Source organism: Bos mutus, chromosome 20 (assembly GCF_027580195.1).
Source record: "Bos mutus isolate GX-2022 chromosome 20, NWIPB_WYAK_1.1, whole genome shotgun sequence".
NCBI lineage: Eukaryota > Metazoa > Chordata > Mammalia > Artiodactyla > Bovidae > Bos > Bos mutus.
In genome coordinates this window covers 23,555,443-23,582,497 of record NC_091636.1, presented here as the reverse complement: position 1 = coordinate 23,582,497, position 27,055 = coordinate 23,555,443, and the positions used below count along the sequence as shown (strand labels likewise).

Sequence of the window (27,055 nt, the reverse complement as noted above, 5' to 3'; positions counted from 1 at the left end):
TTAAATGTCAGCAGGATTAAATAGGTACTATTCAAAGTAATATTTCAGGTAAGCAGTTTAAATGTTAACACAACTTCCACTTTAAACTGAAGGGAATTCATTATTAACAAAATAAATTTTAAACTACTAAATGTTATTATCTAAATGTCTTTCTAAAAACATTAAAACATATCAGCTGACACAGCAGTTAATAATAATGATTAAAACAATTTTAGAAAAAATAAAAATTTTAAGTTAAAAATAAATGACTGGCCTGAAACACACACAGAAAAACTCAGGTGGTCCCTCACGGCTCATTATAACAGGAATATGGAGCATTTCACCATTTTTAGAAATAATAAATAAATATCCTAGGGAATATTTTTGTGAAGGCAGCTCTTAGGTAAGTTGATCATATACATCATAGAAGCCTAAGATAACTGGATACAAACCTTTCCAAAGATGGTGTGCTTATTGTTAAGTTCATCAGCTCGACCCAGGGTAAAAAAAAACTGGCTGCCATTATCGTGAGGGCCAGCATTTGCCATGGCAACCAGTCCTCTACGATTAAAACGCAACCGTGAGTGGAATTCATCCTGAAGCATAAAAAAAAAAAAAAAAAAATTTAGTGAATGCCCTCGGTTATAAGGCCCTTCATATTTCAGCTAACAAACAAGGTCCCACACAACTTCTACTGATTTTCACATATAATCAAATCCAATATCTACAGTTCCTTCAATCTACTAATCTTGACTTTACTCACCTGTGTCTTCTAAATATACTCAAACACAAATTTTTTGTGGAAAGTTGCCTCTTACACTGAGCAAGGGTACTGCTTTTTTTTTTTTTTTTTTTTTTTTACACTGAAAAAGGGTAAAGAAGGGAATGAAACTAATTTCCCTGAGAGAAAAAGAAAAAAAAGAAAAATTTAAAGTGAGACATTTAGTCTCAACTTAAGTTCTTACTTTTATTTTGGAAGAGAAGATGTAATCCAATCACTCAGAGCCATCAGAATAAGACATTTTAATGGATTTCAGTTTCAGTCTTCATCCCTCAGTTCAGTCACTTCAGTTCAGTTCAGTTCAACTCTTTTGTCAACCCCATGAACCTCAGCACAACAGGCCTCCCTGTCCATCACCAACTCCTGGAGTTCACCCAAACCCATGTCCATTGAGTCAGCGATGCCATCCAACCATCTCATCCTCTGTCATCCCCTTCTCTTCCTGCCCTCAATCTTTCCCAGCATCAGGGTCTTTTCAAATAAGTCAGCTCTTCTCATCAGGTAGCCAAAGTACTGGAGTTTCAGCTTCAACATCAGTCCTTCCAATGAACACCCAGGACTGATCTCCTTTAGGATGGACTGGTTGGATCTCCTTGCAGTCCAAGGGACTCTCAAGAGTCTTCTCCAACACCACAGTTCAAAAGCATCAATTCTTCTGCACTCACCAGTCCGACTCTCACATTCGTACATGACCACTGGAAAAACCATAGCCTTGACTAGACGGACCTTTGTTGACAAAGTAATGTCTCTGCTTTTTAATATGCTGTCTAGGTTGGTCATAACTTTCCTTCCAAGCTTTCAGAACCATCTATTTCTTTTTTCTCCAGGATAACTACTTTTGAGTCATTATAGAGGCTTCAATGGGCTTCCCTTGTGGCTCAGTTGGTAAAGAATCTGCCTCCAATGCAGAAGACCCAGTTCGATTCCTGGGTTGGGAAGATCTGCTGAAGAAGGGAAAGGCTACCCATTCCATATTCTGGCCTGGAGAATTCCATGGACTATATAGTCTATGGGGTCACAAAGAGTCAGACACGACTGAGTGACTTTCACTATCACTTTAAAAAATAAGCCACATTATTAAATCTGAATTAATTGTTAGGGGTTCCCTTGTAGCTTAGCTGGTAAAATATCTGCCGGCAGTGCAGCAGACCTGGGTTCGATCTTTGGGTTGTGAAGATCCTCTGGAGAAGGGAACGGCCACCCACTCCAGTATTCTGGCCTGGAGAATTCCATAGACTGTACGGTCTATGGGGTTGCAAAGAGTCGGACATGACTATACAACTTCCACTTCACTTCAGGAGCTTCAACTATTCTCTTCTTGATCCTTTTCTGAATGTCATGAAACAACTGTTTTCTTATTTTAATTCAAGGAAGCTAGTGTGATTGTGTTAGGTGCTTTACTATGCTTTTTAAAGTTTTAAGTTGAAATTTCTTTGAACTGGGACTGGTTCCATTTGCCAGTTTTCAAAAAAAGCCGGAGCAAGCCATTCTAAGGTGGTTTTCTTGCTAGGGTAGGGCTACCTAACATTTATACCCATCTCTTAGTTAATAGAAGACCTGATACTAGACTCACTTATAATATAGACATGTTTTATAATCAATGCTTTTCAGAAAGAAAGTTCTGTTCCTTTAATAAGTTCTTCTCAAGAGATCTAAACTCAAAAGATCCTAACTCTGTACACTGTATTAAAAATGACCTAACTGAAAAATTTACCATGCTTCCCTTGGCTCAGTGGTAAAGAATCCACCTGCCAATGAAGGAGACATAGGCTTGATCCCTGGTCCCGGGAAATTCCACACACCATGGAGCAGCTGAGCCGGTGGGCCACAACTACTGCGCCTGTACTCTGGAGCCTGGCTACTGCACTGCTGAACCCATGCACTGAAAGGAAGAGAGCCCCCGCCTACCACAACTAGAGAAAAGCCCGCACAGCAGCAAGACCCAGCACAGCCCAAATTAAATACAAGTAATTAAAAATTTTACCAACATAACTGTATTACCTGAATGAAATAAGCAAAAGTCTCAATTTAGAAAGGAATTGTCACAAAGAGCTATTCTGTTAACCAAATAATAAAGGAATGCTTCCTACCAGATGGAGTCTCTAAACTAATGAGATATCTCAATTTTGTAAAATATAAAATAGTCTAACAGTGACATTTGAGATTTTTAAAACTATTTCACATGCTCTAAAGGCCATTATCATATGAAAATTAAAGCAAACAGTTCAAGTATTTTTCTCAAGAGTCATATAGTAGCCCAGTATAAAATTGAAGGAAATTCCAGACACTCTATCCTTTTAGTATAAATGTGAATTTTTAAAAAATTCACATATTTTAAGAGCTACTAATGTTTACTAATAGAACATAATATTGATACCATAAGATTGATAAATAACCCAGCTTTTAGCGTTTACTTGAACCCACCATTATCCTTAATATCTTAAATATGACATTATCTTTCTTTTTAGATTTATGTTGGCAGTTAACAAAGCACTGACCTATTATTGATTAAAACTTACATCCTTTTCTAACATTTTTTATGTTGCTTCTTTCTTCTATTGCCCCGTGTTAATGGCATGCATTTTGTGATTTCTTATTAAGGCATCCAGTTTGTGCTACAAAGGTCTACTGGGTACAGTTTAAAATGAATTCTGCTCTGGACTGAATTATGTCCTCCTGGAGTTCATTTGACACTCTAACCTCCAATGGGACTGTACTGAAGAGGAAAAGACACCAAAACGCTCTCTCCACCATGTAAAGACACAGTAGAAGCCAGCCATTTGCAAGCCAGCAAGAGAACCTTCACAGGTGGTGAATGCTAGTACCTTGATCTCAGACTTCTTAGCCTCCAGAACTGTGAGAAATAAATTCCTACTGTTTATTTTTTTTTAATTAATTTTATTTTTAAACTTTACATAATTGTATTAGTTTTGCCAAATATCAAAATGAATCCGCCACAGGTATATATGTGTTCCCCATCCTGAACCCTCCTCCCTCCTCCCTCCCCATACCATCCCTCTGGGTCGTCCCAGTGCACTAGCCCCAAGCATCCAGTATCGTGCATCGAACCTGGACTGGCATCTCATTCCATACATGATATTTTACATGTTTCAATGCCATTCTCCTATATCTTCCCACCCTCTCCCTCTCCCACAGAGTCCATAAGACTGTTCTATACATCACTGTCTCTTTCGCTGTCTCGTACACCGGGTTATTGTTACCATCTTTCTAAATTCCATATATATGCGTTAGTATACTGTATTGGTGTTTTTCCTTCTGGCTTACTTCACTCTGTATAATAGGCTCCAGTTTCATCCACCTCATTAGAACTGATTCAAATGTATTCTTTTTAATGGCTGAGTAATACTCCATTGTGTATATGTACCACAGCTTTCTTACCCATTCATCTGCTGATGGACATCTAGGTTGCTTCCATGTCCTGGCTATTATAAACAGTGCTGCGATGAACATTGGGGTACATGTGTCTCTTTTCCTTCTGGTTTTCTCAGTGTGTATGCCCAGCAGTGGGATTGCTGGATCATAAGGCAGTTCTATTTCTAGTTTTTTAAGGAATCTCCACACTGTTCTCCATAGTGGCTGTACTAGTTTGCATTCCCACCAATAGTGTAAGAGGGTTCCCTTTTCTCCACACCCTCTCCAGCATTTATTATTTGTAGACTTTTGGATCACAGCCATTCTGACTGGTGTGAAATGGTACCTCATAGTGGTTTTGATTTGCATTTCTCTGATAATGAGTGATGTTGAGCATCTTTTCATGTGTTTGTTAGCCATCTGTATGTCTTCTTTGGAGAAATGTCTATTTAGTTCTTTGGCCCATTTTTTGATGGGGTCATTTATTTTTCTGGAGTTGAGCTGGAGGAGTTGCTTGTATATTTTTGAGATTAGTTGTTTGTCAGTTGCTTCATTTGCTATTATTTTCTCCCATTCTGAAGGCTGTCTTTTCACCTTGCTAATAGTTTCCTTTGATGTGCAGAAGCTTTTAAGGTTAATTAGGTCCCATTTGTTTATTTTTGCTTTTATTTCCAATATTCTGGGACGTGGGTCATAGAGGATCCTGCTGTGATGTATGTCAGAGAGTGTTTTGCCTATGTTCTCCTCTAGGAGTTTTATAGTTTCTGGTCTTACATTGAGATCTTTAATCCATTTTGAGTTTATTTTTGTGTATGGTGTTAGAAAGTGGTCTAGTTTCATTCTTTTACAAGTGGTTGACCAGATTTCCCAGCACCACTTGTTAAAGAGATTGTCTTTAATCTATTGTATATTCTTGCCTCCTTTGTCAAAGATAAGGTGTCCATATGTGCCTGGATTTATCTCTGGGCTTTCTATTTTGTTCCACTGATCTATATTTCTGTCTTTGTGCCAGTACCATACTGTCTTGATAACTGTGGCTTTGTAATAGAGCCTGAAGTCAGGTAGGTTGATTCCTCCAGTTCCATTCTTCTTTCTCAAGATCGCTTTGGCTATTCGAGGTTTTTTGTATTTCCATACAAATTGTGAAATTATTTGTTCTATCTCTGTGAAGAATACTGTTGGTAGCTTGATAGGGATTGCATTGAATCTATAAATTGCTTTGGGTAGTATACTCATTTTCACTATATTGATTCTTCCAATCCATGAACATGGTATATTTCTCCATCTATTAGTGTCCTCTTTGATTTCTTCCACCAGTGTTTTATAGTTTTCTATATATAGGTCTTTAGTTTCTCTAGGTAGATATATTCCTAAGTATTTTATTCTTTCCGTTGCAATGGTGAATGGAATTGTTTCCTTAATTTCTTTTTCTATTTTCTCATTATTAGTGTATGGACAAATTCTTAGAAAAGTACAACTTTCCAAAACTCGACCAGGAAGAAATAGAAAATCTTAACAGACCCATCACAAACACGGAAATTGAAACTGTAATCAAAAATCTTCCAGCAAACAAAAGCCCAGGTCCAGATGGCTTCACAGCTGAATTCTACCAAAAATTTAGAGAAGAGCTAACACCTATCCTGCTCAAACTCTTCCAGAAAATTGCAGAGGAAGGTAAACTTCCAAACTCATTCTATGAGGCCACCATCACCCTAATACCAAAACCTGACAGAGATCCCACAAAAAAAGAAAACTACAGGCCAATATCACTGATGAACATAGATGCAAAAATCCTTAACAAAATTCTAGCAATCAGAATCCAACAACACATTAAAAAGATCGTACACCATGACCAAGTGGGCTTTATCCCAGGGATGCAAGGATTCTTCAATATCCGCAAATCAATCAATGTAATACACCACATTAACAAATTGAAAAATAAAAACCATATGATTATCTCAGTAGATGCAGAGAAAGCCTTTGACAAAATTCAACATCCATTTATGATAAAAACTCTCCAGAAAGCAGGAATAGAAGGAACATACCTCAACATAATAAAAGCTATACATGACAAACCCACAGCAAACATTATCCTCAATGGTGAAAAATTGAAAGCATTTCCTCTAAAGTCAGGAACAAGACGAGGGTGCCCACTTTCACCACTACTATTCAACATAGTTTTGGAAGTTTTGGCCACAGCAATCAGAGCAGAAAAAGAAATAAAAGGAATCCAAATTGGAAAAGAAGAAGTAAAACTCTCACTATTTGCAGATGACATGATCCTCTACATAGAAAACCCTAAAGACTCCGCCAGAAAATTACTAGAGCTAATCAATGACTATAGTAAACTTGCAGGATATAAAATCAACTCACAGAAATCCCTTGCATTCCTATACACCAAATTCCTACTGTTTAAACCACCCACACAGAAGTACTTTGTTATAGAGGCTCAAGTAAATTAATATAAATTCTATGTATTGTTAAAATAAAATGTTTTAAAAAAAAAATCAATGTGATTTTTTTAAAAGTAATAAAGAGAATTAAATAAAATAAGATAAAATAAAAAAAATAAATAAATAAAATGTTTTAAAATCAGATGGTGTATGCAATGTTCTAGAAGTGTTTTACATGTGCAAAGTTACAGAAATCAGATAGTCAGATATCAGGAAAAATGTTATACAGTCTTTTCTCTGATTCACATTATTCTCATTACCACCTTTAGCTCCACCTGAATTCAATCTAGCATAAAACTCTGTGATAAGACATCCCAGAAAGAAAGCTTAATGGGATAAGTGCTGCACTTATTCTGTATAATCCTAAATATGTTATAGACCCAATTTTGCGTACTAATGTAAAATGCATTTTCTTCTGGGGCTCAATCATTTCAATTAAGCAATCCAAACTGACTTGAAAATAAATTGTAAAATCCAATCTCACCTTGAATGGGACTCCATAGATAGATTCTCCACCAGTCCCTGTGCCAGTAGGATCTCCCCCTTGGACTATAAAGCCAGGCACAACTCTATGAAATATGGTGTTGTCATAATATGCTGGAAGAAAATAAAAAAGAGTTTACCATTCTCTGTTATTTCAGCGTTAGTATTAAGAAATGCAACAGATTTCTGAATGTTAATCTTGTATCCTGCTACCTTGCTCAAATCATTTATCAGTTCTAATAGTTTTTGTGTGGAGTCTTTGGGGTTTTCCACATAGAGTACCATGCCATCTGCATATAATGACAATTTTACCTCTTCCTTTCCAATCTGGATAACTTTTATTTATTTTGCTTGTCTAACTGTTATGGCTAGGACTTCTAATACTATGTTGAATAAAAGTAATAAGAGTGGGTATCCCTGTCTTGTTCCAAATTTTAGCAAGAAGGCTTTCAGTTTTTCACCATTGAGTATTATGCTGACTGTGGGTTTGTTACAAATAGCTTTTATTATGGTGAGATATTTTCCATCATACTCATTCTGGTGAGAGTTTTTATCATGAATTAATACTGAATTTTATCAAATGCTTTACTGAGATGACCATGTGGTTTTTGTCTTTCTTGTTGACAAAACAGTGCCTTTTAAAATCACATCAAAAAATAAAATGAAAATACCTAGGAATAAACCTGACCAAGGAGGTGAAAGACCTACACACTGAGAACTATAAATCACTGATAAAGGAAATAAAAAATGATTCAAAAAATGGAGACATCCCACACTTGTAGGTTAGAACAATTAACATTGTTAAAGTGGCCATACTACCCAAATCAATCTAAACATTTAATGTGATCCCTATCAAATTATCTATGACATTTTTCACGAAACTAGATCTAGTAACCCTAAATTTATATGGAAACACAAAAGACCCCAAAATGCCAAAGCAATCCTGAGGAAAAAGAACAAAGGTAGAAGCATAACTATCTCAGACTTCAGACAATACTTTAAAGCCACAGTAATCAAAACATGTGGTGTTAGCACAAAAACAGACATATAGATCAATGGAATTGAATAGAAGGCCTAGAAGTAAATCCACACACTGTGGTCAATTATCTTCAACAAAGGAGGCAAGAATAAACAATGGACTCTGTGGGAGACGGAGAGGGTGGGATGATTTGGGAGAATGGCATTGAAACATGTATAATATCATATATGAAACGAGTTGCCAGTCCAGGTTCGATGCACGATACTGGATGCTTGGGGCTGGTGCACTGGGACAACCCAGAGGGATGGTACAGGGAGGGAGGAGGGAGGAGGGTTCAGGATGGGGAGCACGTGTATACCTGTGGTGGATTCGTGTTGATATATGGCAAAACCAATACAATATTGTAAAGCTAAAAAAATTTTTTTTAATTTAAAAAAAAGAATAAACAATGGAGAAAAGACAGTCTCTTCAGAAAGTGGTATTAGGAAAGCTGGACAGCTGCATATAAATCAATGAACTTAGAAAACAAACTCAAAATGGCTTAAAGACTTAAATATAAGACATCACACAATGAAACTAGTAGAATAGAACATAAGCAAAACTCTGACATATCCTAACAATGTTTTCCTAAGTCAGTCTCCCAAAACAAACAAAAATACAAGCAAAAGTAAACAAATAAGACCTGATCACATTTATAAGCTTTTAAACAGCTAAGGAAACTATAAACAAGATGAAAAGACAACCTACGGAATGAGACAGAATATTTGCAAAAGATGAGACTGACAAGGGATTAATTTCAAAAATGTACAAACAGCTCATACAGCTTAATAGAACCAAACAACCCAATCAAAAATTGGGCATAAGATGTAAATAAACATTTCTTCAAAGAAGACATACAAATGGGCAACAAACACATAAAAGGAAGCTCAACATCACTAATTATTAGAGAAATGCAAACCAAAACCAATGTGGTATCACATCACACCAGTCAGAATGGCCATCATCAAAAAGTCTACAAACAATAAATGGGTGTAAATGTAAATGTAATAAATGAGATAGTGTAGAGAAAAGGAAACCCTCTTACACTGTTGGTGGAAATGTAAACTGGTGCAGCCACTATGGAGAACAGTATGGAGGTTCCTTAAAAAACTAAAAATAGAGCTACCATGTGATCCAGCAATCCCACTCCTGTGCATATATCCAGAAAAGATAAAAACTCTAATTTGAAAAGATACACACAACCCCAATATTCATACAGCATTATTTACAATAGCCAAGACATGGAAGCAACCTAAGTGTCCATCGACAAATAAATGGGTAAAGATGTGGGAGACAGATATAGCAATATATATATATCAGTTCAGTACAGTCGCTCAGTCATGTCCAACGCTTTGTGACCCCATGAAGTGCAGTGCGCCAGGCGTACTTGTCCATCACCAACTCCCGGAGTTCACTCAAACTCACGTCCATCGAGTCGGTGATGCCATCCAGCCATGTCATCCTTTGTCGTCCCCTTCTCCTCCTGCCCCCAATCCCTTCCAGCATCAGAGTCTTTTCCAATGAGTCAACTCTTCACATGAGGTGACCAAAGTACTGGAGTTTCAGCTTTAGCATCAGTCTTTCCAATGAACACCCAGGACTGATCTCCTTTAGGATGGACTGGTTGGATCTCCTTGCAGTCCAATGGACTCTCAAGAGTCTTCTCCAACACCACACTTCAAAAGCATCAATTCTTTGGCGCTCAGCATTTTTCACAGTCCAACTCTCACATCCATACATGACCATTGGAAAAACCATAGCCTTGACTAGACGAACCTTTGTTGGCAAAGTAATATCTCTGCTTTTTAATATGCTATCTAGGTTGGTCATAACTTTCCTTCCAAGGAGTAAGTGTCTTTTAATTTCATGGCTGCAATCACCATCTGCAGTGATTGTGGAGCCCAAAAAAATAAAGTCTGGCACTGTTTCCCATGAAGTGATGGGACCAGATGCCATGATCTTCGTTTTCTGAATGTTGAGCTTTAAGCCAACTTTTTCACTCTCCTTTTTCATTTTCATCAAGAGGCTTTTTAGTTCCTCTTCACTTTCTGCCATAAGGATGGTGTCATCTGCATATCTGAGGTTATTGATATTTCTCCCAGCAATCTCGATTCCAGCTTGTGCTTCTTCCAGCCCAGCGTTGCTCATGAGGTACTCTGCGTAAGAAGTTAAATAAGCAGGGTGACAATATACAGCCTTGATGTACTCCTTTTCCTATTTGGAACCAGTCTGTTGTTCCATGTCAAGTTCTAACTGTTGCTTCCTGACCTGCATATAGGTTTCTCAGGAGGCAGGTCAGGTGGTCTGGTATGCCTATCTCTTTCAGAATTTTCCACAGTTTATTATGATCCACACAGTCAAAGGCTTTGGCATAGTCAATAAAGCAGAAATCACATGTTTATCAATAAATGAAATATTTCAATCAAAGAATGAAATAATGCTATTTGCAGCAACACGAATGGACTAAATATTATTAAGTGAAGTCAGAGAAAGGCAAATATGATATATTATCACTTACATGGAGAATCTAAAAAATGATACAAATGAACTAATTTACAAAACAGAAATAGACTAGCAGATGTAGAAAACAAACTTATGGTTACCAAAGGGAAAAGGGGGTGGAGGAAGGGAGTTTGGGGACTTCCCTGGTGGCCTAGTGGTTGAGAATCTGCCAATGCAGGGGGCATGGGTTCGATACCTGATCCGGGAAGATCCTACATACCATGGGACATGCACCACAACTACTGAGCCTGCGCTCTGGAGCCCACAAGCTACAACTAGCGAAGCCCATATGCCCTAGATTTCATGCCTCACAAAAGAGAAGCCACTGCAATGACAAGCCTACACACTGCAACTAGAGAGCAGCCCCTGTTTGCCTCAACTGGAGAAAGCCCACACACAGCAACGAAGACCCAGCATGGCCAAAACTGAATTAATTTGAAGAAAGAGCTTGCGATTAGCAGATACAAACTACTATAGAAAAAATAAACAACAGGGATCAGTGGATAACACAGGACAGCATTCAGTATCAGTATTCTGCAATAACCTATAATAGAAAAGAATCTGAATCTATTTATCTATATCTATATCACTTTGCTGTATATCTGAAATTAATATACTTTAATAAAATGAAAATTTATCAATGCCTAAAACTAAGTGTATCTATAGTTAGAGTTAACAAAACTGGTCATAAGATTTTTTTTTCCCCAGGATGTTAAATAGGCTCTTAAACCAAAATCTTCTCTTCCCTGCTGCTGCTGCTGCTGCTGCTAAGTCACTTCAGTTATGTCCAACTCTATGCGACCCTATAGACAGCAGCCCACCAGGCTCCCCCGTCCCTGGGATTCTCCAGGCAAGAACACTGGAGTGGGCTGCCATTTCCTTCTCCAATGCATGAAAATGAAAAGTGAAAGGGAAGTCGCTCAGTTGTGTCCAACTCTTAGCGACCTCATGGACTCCAGCCTACCAGGCTCCTCTGTCCATGGGATTTTCCCAGGCAAGAGTACTGGAGTGGGGTGCCATAGCCTTCTCTACTTACTATAAAATATCTAACACAGTTTCTACAGAAACCACAGTATTGGTTGTTTTGGATCTACTTCAAGGATTCTCTCAAACTCTGGATACAGTTTTCAAAATAAAAATTGAAGAGGTTTTGGTATAGATCTGTGGTTCTCAACTAGGTTTGGAGGAGCAGCAATTTTTCTCTGTGGCACATATTTGTCAATGTCTGGAAATATCTGGCTGTCACACATGGGAGATGTTACTGGCATCTAGTAGGGAAAGGCCAGGGATACTTGTAAACATCCTACAAGGCACAAAAAATCCCCACAACAAAGAATTACTAGCCCAAAATATCAACAGTGCTGGAGATTGAGAAACCTTCATAGAGATAAATAGCCTATTTCTTTTTTTTTTTTTTTGCCCACAGCCACCCACAACTGTTGGTATAGGAAAAATATTAACAAATATTCATCAAGCACTGTTATCTAATATAAATTTAATATTTAAAAGGAAAATATTCTCTTCCACACATTGTCTTTTCAATACCTCTTACATTATACTGTAGTCATAAACTCTACTTATGTGGTCCCAAGACTTTATGTTTCAGGAGAAATGCAGTAACCTTGTTTTACAGAATACAGAACCTGCATTTCTGTATGTGTATGTGTGAAATAGCCTATTTCTTAATTCTTCCTCGTCTCCCCACAGAAAATTAACTTATACAAACACTATACAAATCCAAAATATATCAAAATTACTCACTGACTATAGGTCTGGCACCATCAGTGCACCCTTCTCAAGAAACAGTCAATAAATAAAATGAGTAATCAACACAATATATAATTGAGTCATTGGAAAAGACTCCGATGCTGGGAAAGATTGAGGGCAGGAGGAGAAGGGGACAACAGAGGATAATATGGTTGGATGGCATCACTGATTCAATGGACATGAGTTTGAGCAAGCTCCGGGAGTTGGTGATGGACAGGGAAGCCCGGTGTGCTGCAGTCCACGGGGTCTCAATGAGACGGACATGACTTAGTGACTGAATAACAAATCAGACTCCCATTAAGTTTGCTAAATGACTGAAGATACTATTTATATTTATATATAAATACACTAAAAAACATACGAGATCATATATGATCCCTTAATTGATTGAGTTGGAGTCAATTATTGAGTGTAGTTATAATTTAATCACATGCTGATGACCAGAGATGGAAAGAGCACACAGTTCCCTAAAGACTTTACTGAGCTGCAGAACTTCTTGACACCAGATTTCTTATCAAAGAGAATGATAAATGTCTCCATTAATTAAATCATTTGAGTTGAATCTTCTATTATGTGAAACTGAACCAACGCAACTCATTCAACGACAAATACTTATCAAGTGCCTACCGTGGACCAGGCACTGTACTGATACAATTATTGACATAATCCATAAAATATCAATTACATGAGTATTTTGTGACACTTTATTAGCCAAAACATGACTATGGTTTACCATAATTCATAAAATACCATAATACTTCGGCTTGTTCACAGACACCCTTATAATTTTTCACATAAGCAAGCTATAACTGGAAATAAAACTCACATTTTAAAAAAGTAACAACAAAGTAACAAGTAATCTAACAACTGTATCCAGTTTGGAGGATGGATTGGAAGAAATAGAAAGGAAGATTAACTGATTTTTTTCCCCAATCCATTCTGAGTGAAGATCTGTTGCACTACATTCCTAAGAACTCCCAAGTATAGATAAGTTCTCTTTGGCTACAAACAGAAATTGTAAAAACCAAGAAGTCTAAAAGTATTTCTCCTGTATTCCTAAGTAACCATTTACTCTGATTAACAATGTGTATTGCAGTTAGGAATTGTAAGTCTTGCCTCTCATTGGCTGTAACCTGAAAACTCAATTTTCTTAAAAAAAATTGATGTAATTGATGTACAAGATTACATTAGTTTCAGATGTACAACACAGGGATTCAATATTTGCATATATTGTGAAATGTTCACAGACAATAAATCTAGTTAACATCTACCACCACACAGTTACAAAATTTTTTTCTTGTGCTGAGAACTTGTAAGATATACTCTTTTAACAACTTCCAAATATGCAATAACTATAGTCAATATGCTGCACATATAATTTTCTAATTATAAAATCAACAATATAAATTACTCATAGTGCTATTCTGAAGATTAAATAATATGGAGGCAACCTATAAATTTTCAAGTTCAACACAAATGTGAGATCAAGCTTTAATATTTCCACTTAAATTCTACAAATCCATATTTAAATTTGAATATAAAACATACCCCAGCCTACTCAAAAAATAAAATAATCCATTATGCCCGTAATATGTAAGCAACAGTTTTCAGCACATGATCAGATTTACTTTTTCAAAGGATCACTTAAACTCCCGTAAGTTACAAGGCTGGATAGAGAGCAACTGTTGTCCAATCAAAACACAACTATGGCTTATCTGGAGACACACAGATTCAAGAATTCTCTAGAACAGGATCTATTAAGACTCTGCAATCTATTTGAGATGGTGGAAGAGGGAAATGAAAGAGGTCTTTATTGTGTTTTCTAATTTTAAAATTACCCATCTTTCCTTTTCGTATTTCCTATTAAGTCTTTCAGTGATGTTGGATTTTTAACTTTAAACTTTTCTTTATTTTCCTAATTATATTCTTGTTGAATAAATGAAATTATTATAACATTATGTATATTGAGTATAAATTTTCTATAGTTTCTCTACACTTTAATTTTGTATGCTATCATGCCTAAAATTCCAAATTTCCACATAATTTCTATATCCATTATTTCCACTTCCTTGTAATTTATTAATAATCACTGTTGAACTGTGCCTGCCTACCCACCTGCCAAAGCAGGAGACTTAAGAGACACGGGGTTCAATCCCTGAGTCAGGTAGATTCCCTGGAGTAGGACATGGCAACCCACTCCAATATTTTTGCTTAGAGAATCTCGTAGACAGAAGAGCCTGGTGGCTATGGTCCATAGGGCTGCAAAGAGTCAGACACGACATTGAACTATGCACTTATAGCTTATCGTGTGCTATAAAAGACCTTGCTGTTTGCAATGTTTGACATCCTTCTTAAATGTTTATGTATCATTCAATTAGTATTTTCAAGAGGTCTTACTATTTCATTATGTGTGTTCATAATAAACTCCTGAATTTTCTCCACTACTGAAAAAAGCAATTTACATGTATGTCAAATACAAAATGAAGTTTCTATGTGGATGCTGAGTCTGCTATTGTCATTAAGTCTTGTATTTCTGGCTATAACAATGTATGGGTATAACAACATATTCTGACTAGTTATATTTCTGCTCAAGCACATATAGGAATTTACACTGCATTTTAAAATCATGTATGTGTGTCTCTTTTAGAATTTTTGTGTGTGTTTACTTCTGCAAATATTATCTTTAATAACTTTTTACTTAAAACTCCTTTATGAGCTCTCTATTTTAGCCTCTTGGGTTTTTTTAAACAAATATTTTAGTTTTGTAAAGATATTTCTTTTAACCTCTTACTATATACTTAAATGTTTGTAACTTCTAAAGAATTTAAAACTCTTGCTAAAGGAGGAAGAGGATAAAAGATAACTGATGAAGCATGGACACTGAGGAGACATGGCTGAAGTAAAATTTCAAAAGAGTTAACAGTCACATAAAGTATAAAAATTTTGATTTTCCTATTTACTTCTCTTTTTGCTCCCCACTTTGCTTTTCAAACCTAAAGTTTTATTTCTTCCTCATTTTTCAGAAGAATTAATCAAATTATCAAAGATAACAAGCTTCCCTTCTCTTCTTTAACCTACTTTTTAAACTTGTAATTTTTAAAAATTTTCACTCATTAAAAAAAAACTTTTTTGGTTACACCACATGGCATGTGGGATCTCAGTTCCTCAACCAGCAGTCAAAACTGCACCCCCTACATTGGAAAGGCCTGATCTTAACCACTGGATCACCAGGGAATTCTTGTAACGGTTTCACTCATTTTTGAGTGCTCACCTAACTATCTTGCAAAGATCTGAAATCCAAGATTAAGTCTGTGTAACTGTAAATCTTTTGTTTTCATAAAGACTAAAAACTACCCCAGACACAGAAAGACAAATAGTTAATTTTTTCACTTTTGTGTGGAACCTAAAATAAAGTTCAACACACAGAAACAGAGAGCAGAATGATGGTTGACAGAGGCTAGGGGGGGATGGGGAAAACTGGGAGATGATGGTCAAAAAGATACAAATTTTCAATTATAAGATGAGTAAGTTCTGGGGATCCAGTGCACAGCATGGTGATTATTGTATACTAGAAATTTTTATTAATAGTATTGTGTATATCAGAAATGTATACATATCATATTCTCACCACACACACACACACACACACACAAAGGTAACTATGTGAGGTAACAGATATGTTACTTGATTATGGTAATCATTTCACAATGTATACATATATTAAATTATCACACTGTACACTATTTAAAAAATCATGTTGTACAACCTAAATGTATACAATTTTTGCCAATCATACCTCAATAAAACTGGAAAAAAAAAATAAGAACTTCTCTTCAACTGTGAACACCATTTTAGCTGAAGGCTGTATCTGAGGCTGTGCTCCCACTAGCTCACGTTTATTCATTTGCTCTTTAATTTTGGAAACCATGGCCTTTTTTTTTTTTAAATATTGATACAACCATTATAAGATCTAGAATATTGTGACTTGTTTAAATCATATAAGCAGAGAATTAAAATGAGGCCCTCTGAGTTAAATTTTTAAAACCCTGACTTTATTCATTTGGGAGCATCTTTATTTAAATTAGTTTTCTCAAGTTTCTTGTTAACCTTTGCAAAAATTCCATTTCTCACCTTTTCAGTTAAAAGAATTGCTCTAGTTATTTTTTATTATTTTCCTTGTCTTTTTTCTTTCTACTTGTATTCTCATAAATAGGGAAATAATTTTACTGATGTTGTGATTAAGTTTCATCATCACCTAACTTAAGAACCTTATTTCTTCTTTCATTGTTATATTATATCCAGATGTTTTCTGTTTCTTCTATTCACATGGTCATGGATTATAATTTACCATCTATTCTTTCTAATGTTTTTATACTTTCAATCCTCTGTAAAATTTGAGCTTAATATTCTTCAAACTTCTTTCCAGAAAAAAATCTGACTTTTCTGTGTCTACTGTGTTTCTCGGCTCTGCAGACAGTTATTTGAGGCTTCTCTGACTGAACTACCTGTCTGACTCAATTTCCTTCCTGCCTGCCATAGTAATTATTAATGATGGTCTTTACAGATGTCTTATTTTCTCCTTTTTTGTCAGCTCAATTTTTCTTTTCTTTTTTGAGGTGCTGAAGGAGGTTGTTTTGTTTTATTGTTTTGGTCTGGGTATTTTTATTCTTTAGATTTTCCACTGGTAATAATTATCTATTTGGAGAGTTCTCACTGCATCCTACTACTGGTTATTCTGTGTTTTCTTTCACATCTTGCTTTAGACTCAGAGCGTTGCTTTCTGATACCTTGACTAACCTTCTCTTTTCCTAAAAATCAGATATAATTTAGGACAATGATTTGCCACCACTGGAGATACCTGAAACTATATGCAATGTATACTGAAAGTCAACATGTTATAAATGTTAGGGAAATTTAGCTCTAAAAGGGAATATTCTAAAGGGGAAAACACTCAAGTGAATGTAATTCTGTAAAGTTTGTTAAAAAGAAAGATAGTCACTTTATTACTCAAATCTAAGAGTTACTAGTGACATCGGTAATATCATCACTGAATGTTGCATGGAAGGCTTTATGAAGCAAACAAAATTTTTAATACACATGAAAAAGCAGATTGGGAATTCCCTGGTGGTCCAGTGGTTAGGATTTGGCACTCTCACTACTGGGGCCCCAGGTTTTACCCCGGCCCTGGTCAGGGAACTAACATCCCACAAGCCACACCACATGGCCAAAAAACAGAAGAACGAGTGGGTTAACTTGAACAGAAAAAGAAGGGAAGAGAAAGTATTCCAAAAAGGCATGTGAGGATATGAGAAGATTTCAGGAAATGAAGGAGGTTATGAGTGGAAATGGGAAGGACCTGCTCAGGAAATAAAGGTAATAGTCAACTGAGATCACATGGTTATTCAGTGCAATGAAAAATGAAGTTGGAAAACTAGGAAGCCAAGCTGCCTGAGGATTTAACTACCAGATGAATTAAACGTGAGGGTAAAGAGATCAAAGATAAGAAAATGGAAGACCAGGTAAGAGGCAATTACAATCACACGGGTAACAGTTAGGCAGTTTGGGGAAGAAACTGGTAAATTTGGTTTTATACTATTTGAATTGTAGCTGACAGTAGAAGATTTGAGTAGAAAAGTCCACCAGGCAATCAGATATGTAAATTAGAGTTCAAAAGAGGAGAAATGGTTGGAATTCTACATTTGATGGTTACATGGTTAGAAGTTAGCTCAGTTGGTAAAGAATCCACCTGCAACGCAGGAGACCCCGGTTTGATTCCTGAGTGGGGAAGATCCGCTGGAGAAGGGATCGGCTACCCATTCCAGTATTCTTGGGCTTCCCTTGTGGCTCAACTGGTGAAGAATCCACCAGCAATGTGGGAGACCTGGGTTCGATCCCTGGGTTTGGAAGATACCCTGCAGAAGGGAAAGGCTACCCACTCCAGTATTCCTGCCTGGAGAATTCCATGGACTATACAGTCCATGGGGTCTCAAAGAGTCGGACATAACGGACTGACTTACACAACTTTCACTTTCACTGGTTGGAAGTAACAATTAAAGAAAAAAGCATCTTAGGGAGTCACTTTTAGAGGATGAAAGAAAGAAGTGAGATAAATTTCTGTTAAAGATGCAGAGATTTACTGACTGGTGGCAGGGGGTTGGAGGGATTTTTATCTCCTCTCTCAATTTCCTGACACACAGCTCAAACCCACATTGCTTCTATCAACTCTGATCATTCATTACCACTATTTAACATGAATCTTCAATGTTGTGGGAAAATACACCGCAATTTTTAAATTAACAAAATTTCTTTTACAGAATAAAATTCAAGAATTATGATTACCTTCCAAACAAAGCTGGATGAAATTTCTGCATGCTTTAGGAGCTTCTTTTGACCACAACTCTATATCAATATCTCCAGCTGTAGTTTTCAATAAAACCTGTAGAAAGCACATAAAATCATTAAGTTATCGTTTTGCTTCATAATGAGTTTACTGGCTGCTCAACATAAAGTATTCACTACTGAATTTTCCATTTTAAAACCAACATGAGAAACTTTGCTTGGTTTCTGTTGTTATACTCAAAAACTTCAAATAATCAGTACAAGTTACTCTATTTCTATCTTTTAAATACTATTTTCAGAAATAATTTATGCTTTACGGAAAATTTAGCACAAATATTTTTTAATCACAGAAACAACTGCATTCATTTAAAAATCAATGCTGTAAACTTGCTTTAATTTTAAAAGTTTTCCATATCATTTCTTCCAATAAAATTGGTAAAGCAAATTAAGACATTAAAGAACAATGATCCCATGAAACTACAGTACTATAAGACGATTTTACAATTATTTTTTAACATATGAACAGTTGACCTCTTCACTCACAATCATGCCATTTCTAATTTACAAAGGAACATTCTTAATCCAATTCTGGGTTGTATATTAGGGACCAAACCTGTATCTCCTGTGTCTACTACACTGGCAGGTGGATTCTTTACCACTGAGCCACCAGGGAAGCCCCTTAAAATTACTATCGACAGTAAATGAAATCCGTTGATAGTCTCCTTTCCACAGCTCATGAAGGCAGTTACTCCTTGGTGCAAGCAGCCATCTTGCAGGAACCAAAATCCCTACTGAGTCCACAGGTAGAAACAGCTTATAACAGTCTTATTAATAATTACAAACAACCAAAAAGAACAGAAAGCTCTAAATCCGAACACCCTGGCAGAGCTGAATCCAACTGCTGTAGTATCACTTCCCCCACACACCCAGCCCTCAGCAGAACAGAGTCCACTGTCAATCACTGATTAATGGTCCATGACATATGACCATCACCATCACTTTTGCTACAACTGCCTTTCAGTTTCTGCTTCAGAAGCCCAAATTACACTGCCATAATTTATATAACATTGATGAATGTATTGTATCTTTTTGGGCTTTTACTGGCTATATAGTTCTCTTATAATTATGCACCTGGGGATGGAGGAGGAGACAATATCTATACTGTAGTAGATTTTAAAATGGTTTCCTTAACCCTTAAAGCACATGGACACCACCAGATGGTCAACACTGAAATCAGATTGATCGCATCTTTGCAGTCAAAGATGGAGAAACTCTATACAGTCAGCAAAAACAAGACCGGGAGCTGACTGTGGCTCAGATCATGAACTCCTTATTGCCAAATTCAGACTACCTCTGAGACATCACAGGTTTGGTTTCCCACCACTACAACAAAGTGAATATTGCAAAAAAGTGAGTCACATAAGTTTTTGGTTTCTCAGTGCACACAGAAGTTATGTTTACTCTATACTGTATGCAACAGCATTATGTCTGAAAAGACAAAGCATAAACCTTAATTTTAAAATACTTTACTATTAAAAACTGCCAATCTACATGTAAGCCTTTAGCGAATCATAATCTTTTCACTGGTGGGGGGCTTAAAATGTTGCAAGTATTACCCAAATGTGACCCAAAGACACAAAGTGAACAAACGCTGTTGGAAAAATGCTAAGAGGCTTGCTCTTATATGTATAAGTGCATCACTTTGCTGTATACCTGAAGCTAACACAACACTGTACATCAACTATACTTCAATCTAAAAAAAAAAAAAAGAATAACTGAACAACCAAAATGGATCACTGAAGAAATCAAAGGAAAAAAAAAATACCTAGGGACAAAAATACCACATATCAAACCTTATGGGGTACAAGGAAAGTGTTTTTAAGAGAGAAGGTCATAGCAATATGGGCCAAACTCAAGAAACAAAACAATCCAAAACAATCTAACTTTATACCTAGATGAACTAGTAAAAGATGAACAAATGAAGTCAAAGTTAGAAGAAAGGAAATAATAAAGAACACAGTATAAATAAATGAAAGAGACTAAAAAACAATAGAAAAGATCAGTGAAGCTAATGGCTAGCTCTTTGAAAAGAGAAAAAAAACTGACAAAACTTTAGCCACACTCACAAAGAAAGAGAGCTCAAATAAATAAAATCAGAAATGAAACAGAAATTACAACTGATACCATACAAACACAAAGAAGCAAAGAGATACTCTGAACAATTACATGCCAACAAATTGGACAACCTAGAAAAAAAATGGATAAATTCCTAAAAACATACAATCTTCCATGACTGAATCATGAAAAAATAGAAAATCTAAATAGACAGATTACTAGTAAGGAGATCGAATCAGTAATCAAAAACTGCCAACAAACAAAAGCACAGGATCGGATGGCTTCACTGATGAATTCTTCTAAACATTCAAAGATTAAATATCTATCCTTTTTAAACTCATTTTACAAAGCTAGCATTACCCTGATACCAAAACCAAAGACACCACAAAATAAGAAATTACTAGAGCTAATCAATGAATATAGTAAAGTTGCAGGATATAAATTAACACATAGAGATCCCTTGCATTCCTATACATTTACAAGGAGAAAACAGAAAGAAATTAAGGAAACAATTCCATTCACCATTGCAACAAAAAGAATAAAATACTTAGGAATAAATCTACCTAAAGAAACAAAAGACCTATATATATAAAACTATAAAACACTGATGAAAGAAATCAAAGATCACAAAGATAGAGAAATATACCATATTCATGGATCAGAAAAATCAATATAGAGAAAATGAGTATATTACCCAAAGCAATCTATAGATTCAATGCAATCCCTATCAAGCTACCAATGGTACTTTTCACGGAACTAAAACAAATAATTTCACAATTTGTATGGAAATACAAAAAACCTCGAATAGCCAAAGCTATCTTGAGAAAGAAGAATGGAACTGGAGGAATAAACCTGCCTGACTTCAGACTATACTACAAAGCTACAGTCATCAAACAGTATGGTACTGGCACAAAGACAGAAATACAGATCAACGGAATAAAATAGAAAGCCCAGAGATAAATCCACGCACCTATGGACACCTTATCTTTGACAAAGGAGGCAAGAATATACAATGGAGGAAAGACAATCTCTTTAACAAGTGGTGCTGGGAAAACTGGTCAACCACTTGTAAAGGAATGAAACTAGAACACTCTCTAACACCATACACAAAAATAAACTCAAAATGGATTAAAGACCTAAGTGTAAGACCAGAAAATATAAAACTCCTAGACAAAAATATAGGCAAAACACTCTCTGACATAAATCACAGCAGGATCCTCCATGACCCACCTCCCAGAGTAATGGAAATAAAAGCAAAAATAAACAAATGGGACCTAATTAAACTTAAAAGCTTTTGCCCAACAAAGGAAACTATAAGCAAGATGAAAAGACAGCCTTCAGAATGGGAGAAAATACTGGCAAAAGAAGCAACTGACAAAGAATTAATCTCAAAAATATACAAGCAGCTCCTGCAGCTCAATTCCAGAAAAATAAACAACCCAATCAAAAAATGGGCCAAAGAACTAAGCAGACAGTTCTCCAAAGAAGACATATAGATGGCTAACAAACACATGAAAAGATGCTCAACATCACTCATTATCAGACAAATGCAAATCAAAACCACAATGAGGTACCATCTCACAATGGTTAGAATGGCTGCTATCAAAAAATCTATAAGCAATAAATGCTGGAGAGGGTGTGGAGAAAAGGGAACCCTCTTAAACTGTTGGTGGGAATGCAAACTAGTACAGCCACTATGAAGAACAGTTTTTAAGGAGATTCCTTAAAAAACTGGAAGTAGAACTGCCATACGACCCAGCAATCCCACTGCTGGGCATACACACTGAGGAAACCAGAATTGAAAGAGACACACGTACCCCAATGTTCACTGCAGCCCTGTTTACAATAGCCAGGACATGGAAGCAACCTAGATGGTCAGCAGACAAATGGATAAGAAAGCTACATATACACAATGGAATATTACTCAGCCATTAAAAAGAATGCATTGGAATCAGTTCTAATGAGGTGGATGAAACTGGAACCTATTATAGAGTGAAGTAAGTCAGAAAGAAAAACACAAATATAGTATGTTGACACATATATATGGAATTTAGAAAGATGGTATCGATGACCCTATATGCAAGATAGCAAAAGCGACACAGATGTAAAGAACAGTCTTTTGGACTCTGTGGGAGAAGGCGAGGGTGGGATGATTTGAGAGGGTAGCATTGAAAGATGTATATTATGTGAAGTGGATCGCCAGTCCAGGTTCGATGCATGAGACAGGGTGCTCAGGGCTGGTGCCCTGGGATGACCCTGGGGGATGGGATGGGGAGGGAGGTGGGACGGGGGTTCTGGATGGGGAACACATGTGTACCTGAGGCTGATTCATGTCGATGTATGGCAAAAGCCACTACATTATGGTAAAGTAATTAGCCTCCAATTAAAATTAATTAATTAATTAGAAAAAAATAACAAAAACAACAACAAAGATAAAGGCCAGAAAGTAAAAGGAAAAAAAAAAAGCTCATACTACCCAAATAATCTATACATTTAGTGTGAAAGTGAAGTGAAAGTGCAGTTGCTTCAGTCGTGTCCGACGCTTAGCGACCCCATGGACTGCAGCCTACCAGGCTCCTGCGTCCATGGGATTTTCCAGGCAAGAGTACTGGAGTGGGTTGCCATTTCCTCCAACGCATGAAAGTGAAAAGTCAAAGTGAAGTCGCTCAGTCGTCTCCGACTCTTAGCGACCCCATAGACTGCACCCTACCAGGCTCCTCCGTCCATGGGATTTTCCAGGCAAGAGTACTGGAGTGGGGTGCCATTTCCTTCTCCAACATTTAGTGTAATCCCTATCAAAACTCCAATGGCATTTTTCACAGAACTAGAACAAATAATCCTAAAATTTGTATGGAACCACCAAAGACCCCAAATGGACAAAGAAGCCTTGAGAAAGAATAACAAACCCAGAGGTATCATGCTCCCTGATTTCAAATTATACTACAAAACTATAGCAATCAAAACAGAATGGTATTGGTATACAAAACAGAGGCATAGATCAATGGAACAGAACAGAAAGCTCAGAAATAAGACCACACTTTCATGGTTAATTAGTTTACCATGGAGGCAAAAATGCATAATGCGGATAGGATACTCTCTTCAAAAATCTATCCTGGGAAAACTGAACAGCTGCAAGTAAAAGAGTGAAACTGGACCACTATCATACACTATATATAAAAATAAACTCAAAATGGACTCAAGACTTGAATGCAAAATCTGAAACCATAAACATTCCAGAATAAAAGAGATGCAGTAAGATGCTTACTCCTTGGAAGAAAAGTTATGACCAACCTAGATAGCATATTCAAAAGCAGAGACATTACTTTGCCAACAAAGGTCCCTCTAGTCAAGGCTATGGTTTTTCCAGTGGTCATGTATGGATGTGAGAGTTGGACTGTGAAGAAAGCTGAGTGCCAAAGAATTGATGCTTTTAAACTGTGGTGTTGGAGAAGACTCTTGAGAGTCCCTTGGACTGCAAGGAGATCCAACCAGTCCATTCTGAAGAAGATCAGTCCTGGGTGTTCTTTGGAAGGAATGATGCTAAAGCTGAAACTTCAGTACTTTGGCCACCTCACGTGAAGAGTTGACTCATTGGAAAAGACTCTGATGCTGGGAGGGATTGGGGGCAGGAGGAGAAGGGGATGACAGAGGATGAGATGGCTGGATGGCATCACCGACTCGATGGATGTGAGTTTGAGTGAACTCCGGGAGTTGGTGATGGACAGGGAGGCCTGGCGTGCTGCGATTCATGGGGTAGCAAAGAGTCAGACACGACTGAGCGACTGAACTGAACTGAACTGAACTGAACAGCCTTTGGTACTGGTCTTAGCAAACTGCTTTTTTTTTTTTTGATCAGATTTCAAATCCAAGGGCAAAAAAGGTAAAAATAATCAAATGGGACAATATGAACAAACAAGCTTCTGCACAGTAAAGGAAACCATCAACAAAATGAAAACATAACCTACTGAATTGGGAGAAGATATTTGCACATCATATATCTGATAAAGGGTTAATCTCCAAAATATACAGAGAACTTATTAACATATGTAACAAAAAAACTGTTTAAAAACCACATATAAGGATCTGAATACACATTTTTTCCAAAGAAGACGTACAGATGAGCAACAGGCACATGAAAAGATGCTCAAAATCACTAATCATAAGGTAAATGCAAATCAAAACCACAGTGAGGTATCACCTCACACCCAACAGAATAGTTATTATTAAAAAGATAAGAAATAACAAGCATTAGCAAAGATACGGAAGAAGGGAACATCTGTGAACTGTTGGTAGGAATATAAATTGGCACAGCCACTATGGAAAACACTGTGGAGGTTACTCAAAAAATTAAAAATGAACTACCATGCTAACCAGCAATTCTACTTTTGAATATTTATCCAAAGAAAAAGAAGACACTAACTAGAAAAGATATATGCACCCCTCCGTTCACTGCAGCATTATTTACAAAAGCTAGCAAATGAATTTGCAAAGTGATGCTCAAAATTCTCCAAGCCAGACTTCAACAGTGAGTGAATCAAGAATTTCCAGATGGTCAAGCTGGATTTAGAAAAGGCACAGGAACTAGATATTGAATTGCCAACATCCACTGGATCATCGAAAAAGCAAGAGAGTTCCAGAAAAACACCTACTTCTGCTTCGTTGATTATGCTAAAGCCTTTGACTGTGTGGATCACACACATCAAGACTGCCAGGAGAAGTAACAATGACCTCAGATATGCAGATGACACCACCCTTATGGCAGAAAGTGAAGAAGAACTAAAGAACCTCTTGATGATAGTGAAACAGGAGAGTGAAAACGCTGGCTTAAAACTCAACATTCAAAAAAAGAAGATCATGGCATCTGGTCCCATCACTTTCTGGCAAATTGATGGGGAAACATTGGAAATAGTGACAGACGGTTTTCATTGGGCTCCAAAATCACTGCAGATGGTGACTGCAGCCATGAAATTAAAAGACGCCTGCTCCTTGGGAGAAAAGCTATGATCAACCTAGACAGCATATTAAAAAGCAGAGACACTACTTTGCCAACAAAGGTTCATCTAGTCAAAGCTATGGTTCTGCCAGTAGTCACATATGGATGTGAGAGTTGGAATATAAACAAAGCTGAGTGCCAAAGAATTGATGTTTTCGAACTGTGGTGTTGGAGAAGACTGTTGAGAGTCCCTTGGACTGCAAGGAGATCAAAGCAGTCAGTCCTAAAGGAAATCAGTCCTGAATATTCATTTGAAGGACTGATGCTGAAGCTGAAGCTCCGATACTTTGGCCACCTGATGTGAAGAACTGACTCAGTGGAAAAGACCCTGATGCTGGGAAAAGACTGAAGGCGGGAGAAGGGGATGACAGAGGATGAGATGGTTGGATGGCATCACCGACTCGATGGACATGAGTTTGAGCAAGCTCCTGGAGTTGGTGATGGACACGGAAGCCTGGCATACTGCAGTCCATGGGGTCGCAAAGAGTCTGACACGACTGAGTGACTGAACTGAACATATGGAAACAACTTAAGTGTCCACTGATGGATAAGTATAAAGAAGACACACACCAGAATACTACTCAGCCATAAAAAAGAAAGTAATATTCATGTGCTACAACATGGATGGAGCTTTAAGAGTATTATGCTAAATGAACTCAGTCTGACATAGAAAGATAAATACCACATGATTCCATTTGCATGGACTCTCTGAAACAGAAACAAATAAAACCCAGACTCTTAAATACAGAAAATAGTCTGGTGGTTGCCAGAGGTAAAAACAGTGAAAATGGGTGGGAGGTGAGGGGTAGAATAGGGAAGGGAATCAAGAGGTACAAACACCCAGTTGCATAATAAGTAAGTCACGGGATGAAAAGTACAGCACAGACAATAGTCAATAAAATAGCATTAACTTTGTATGCTGACAAGTGATAACTAGACTTACTGTGGTGACCATTTTGTAATGTTTCAAATGTTAAATCATGTTGCACACATAAAACTAATAATGTATATCACATATACCATACTTCAACAAAAATAAAAATAGGGATAGTAATATCTTCATAGGTTTGTTGTGAGGACAAAATGAGTTATTATACACAGACTGCTTAGAACAGTATCTGATAGAGTAAATGCTCAAAATATGGTCGCTATAATTACTGTAATTATTATTTTTATAAAAATTTTGACGGTAAAAATAATCAAATGGGACAATATGAACAAACAAGCTTCTGCACAGTAAAGGAAACCATCAA

At 36.8% G+C, this 27,055-nt stretch overlaps 1 protein-coding gene across 3 annotated transcripts in view; it reads right to left on the bottom strand.

The window, feature by feature from the left end:
• CWC27 (CWC27 spliceosome associated cyclophilin) overlaps nt 1-27,055 on the bottom strand; it is a 268,469-nt gene that overhangs the window by 236,552 nt on the left and 4,862 nt on the right. For all 3 annotated transcript variants that reach the window (XM_070357521.1, XM_070357523.1, XM_005892771.3), the window contains exons 2-4: nt 18,695-18,791; nt 7,070-7,182; nt 432-575 (exon numbers count right to left, since the gene is read on the bottom strand). In XM_070357521.1, coding sequence (XP_070213622.1) covers nt 432-575; nt 7,070-7,182; nt 18,695-18,791 — 354 coding nt within the window. The remainder of the gene's footprint in view (nt 1-431; nt 576-7,069; nt 7,183-18,694; nt 18,792-27,055) is intronic.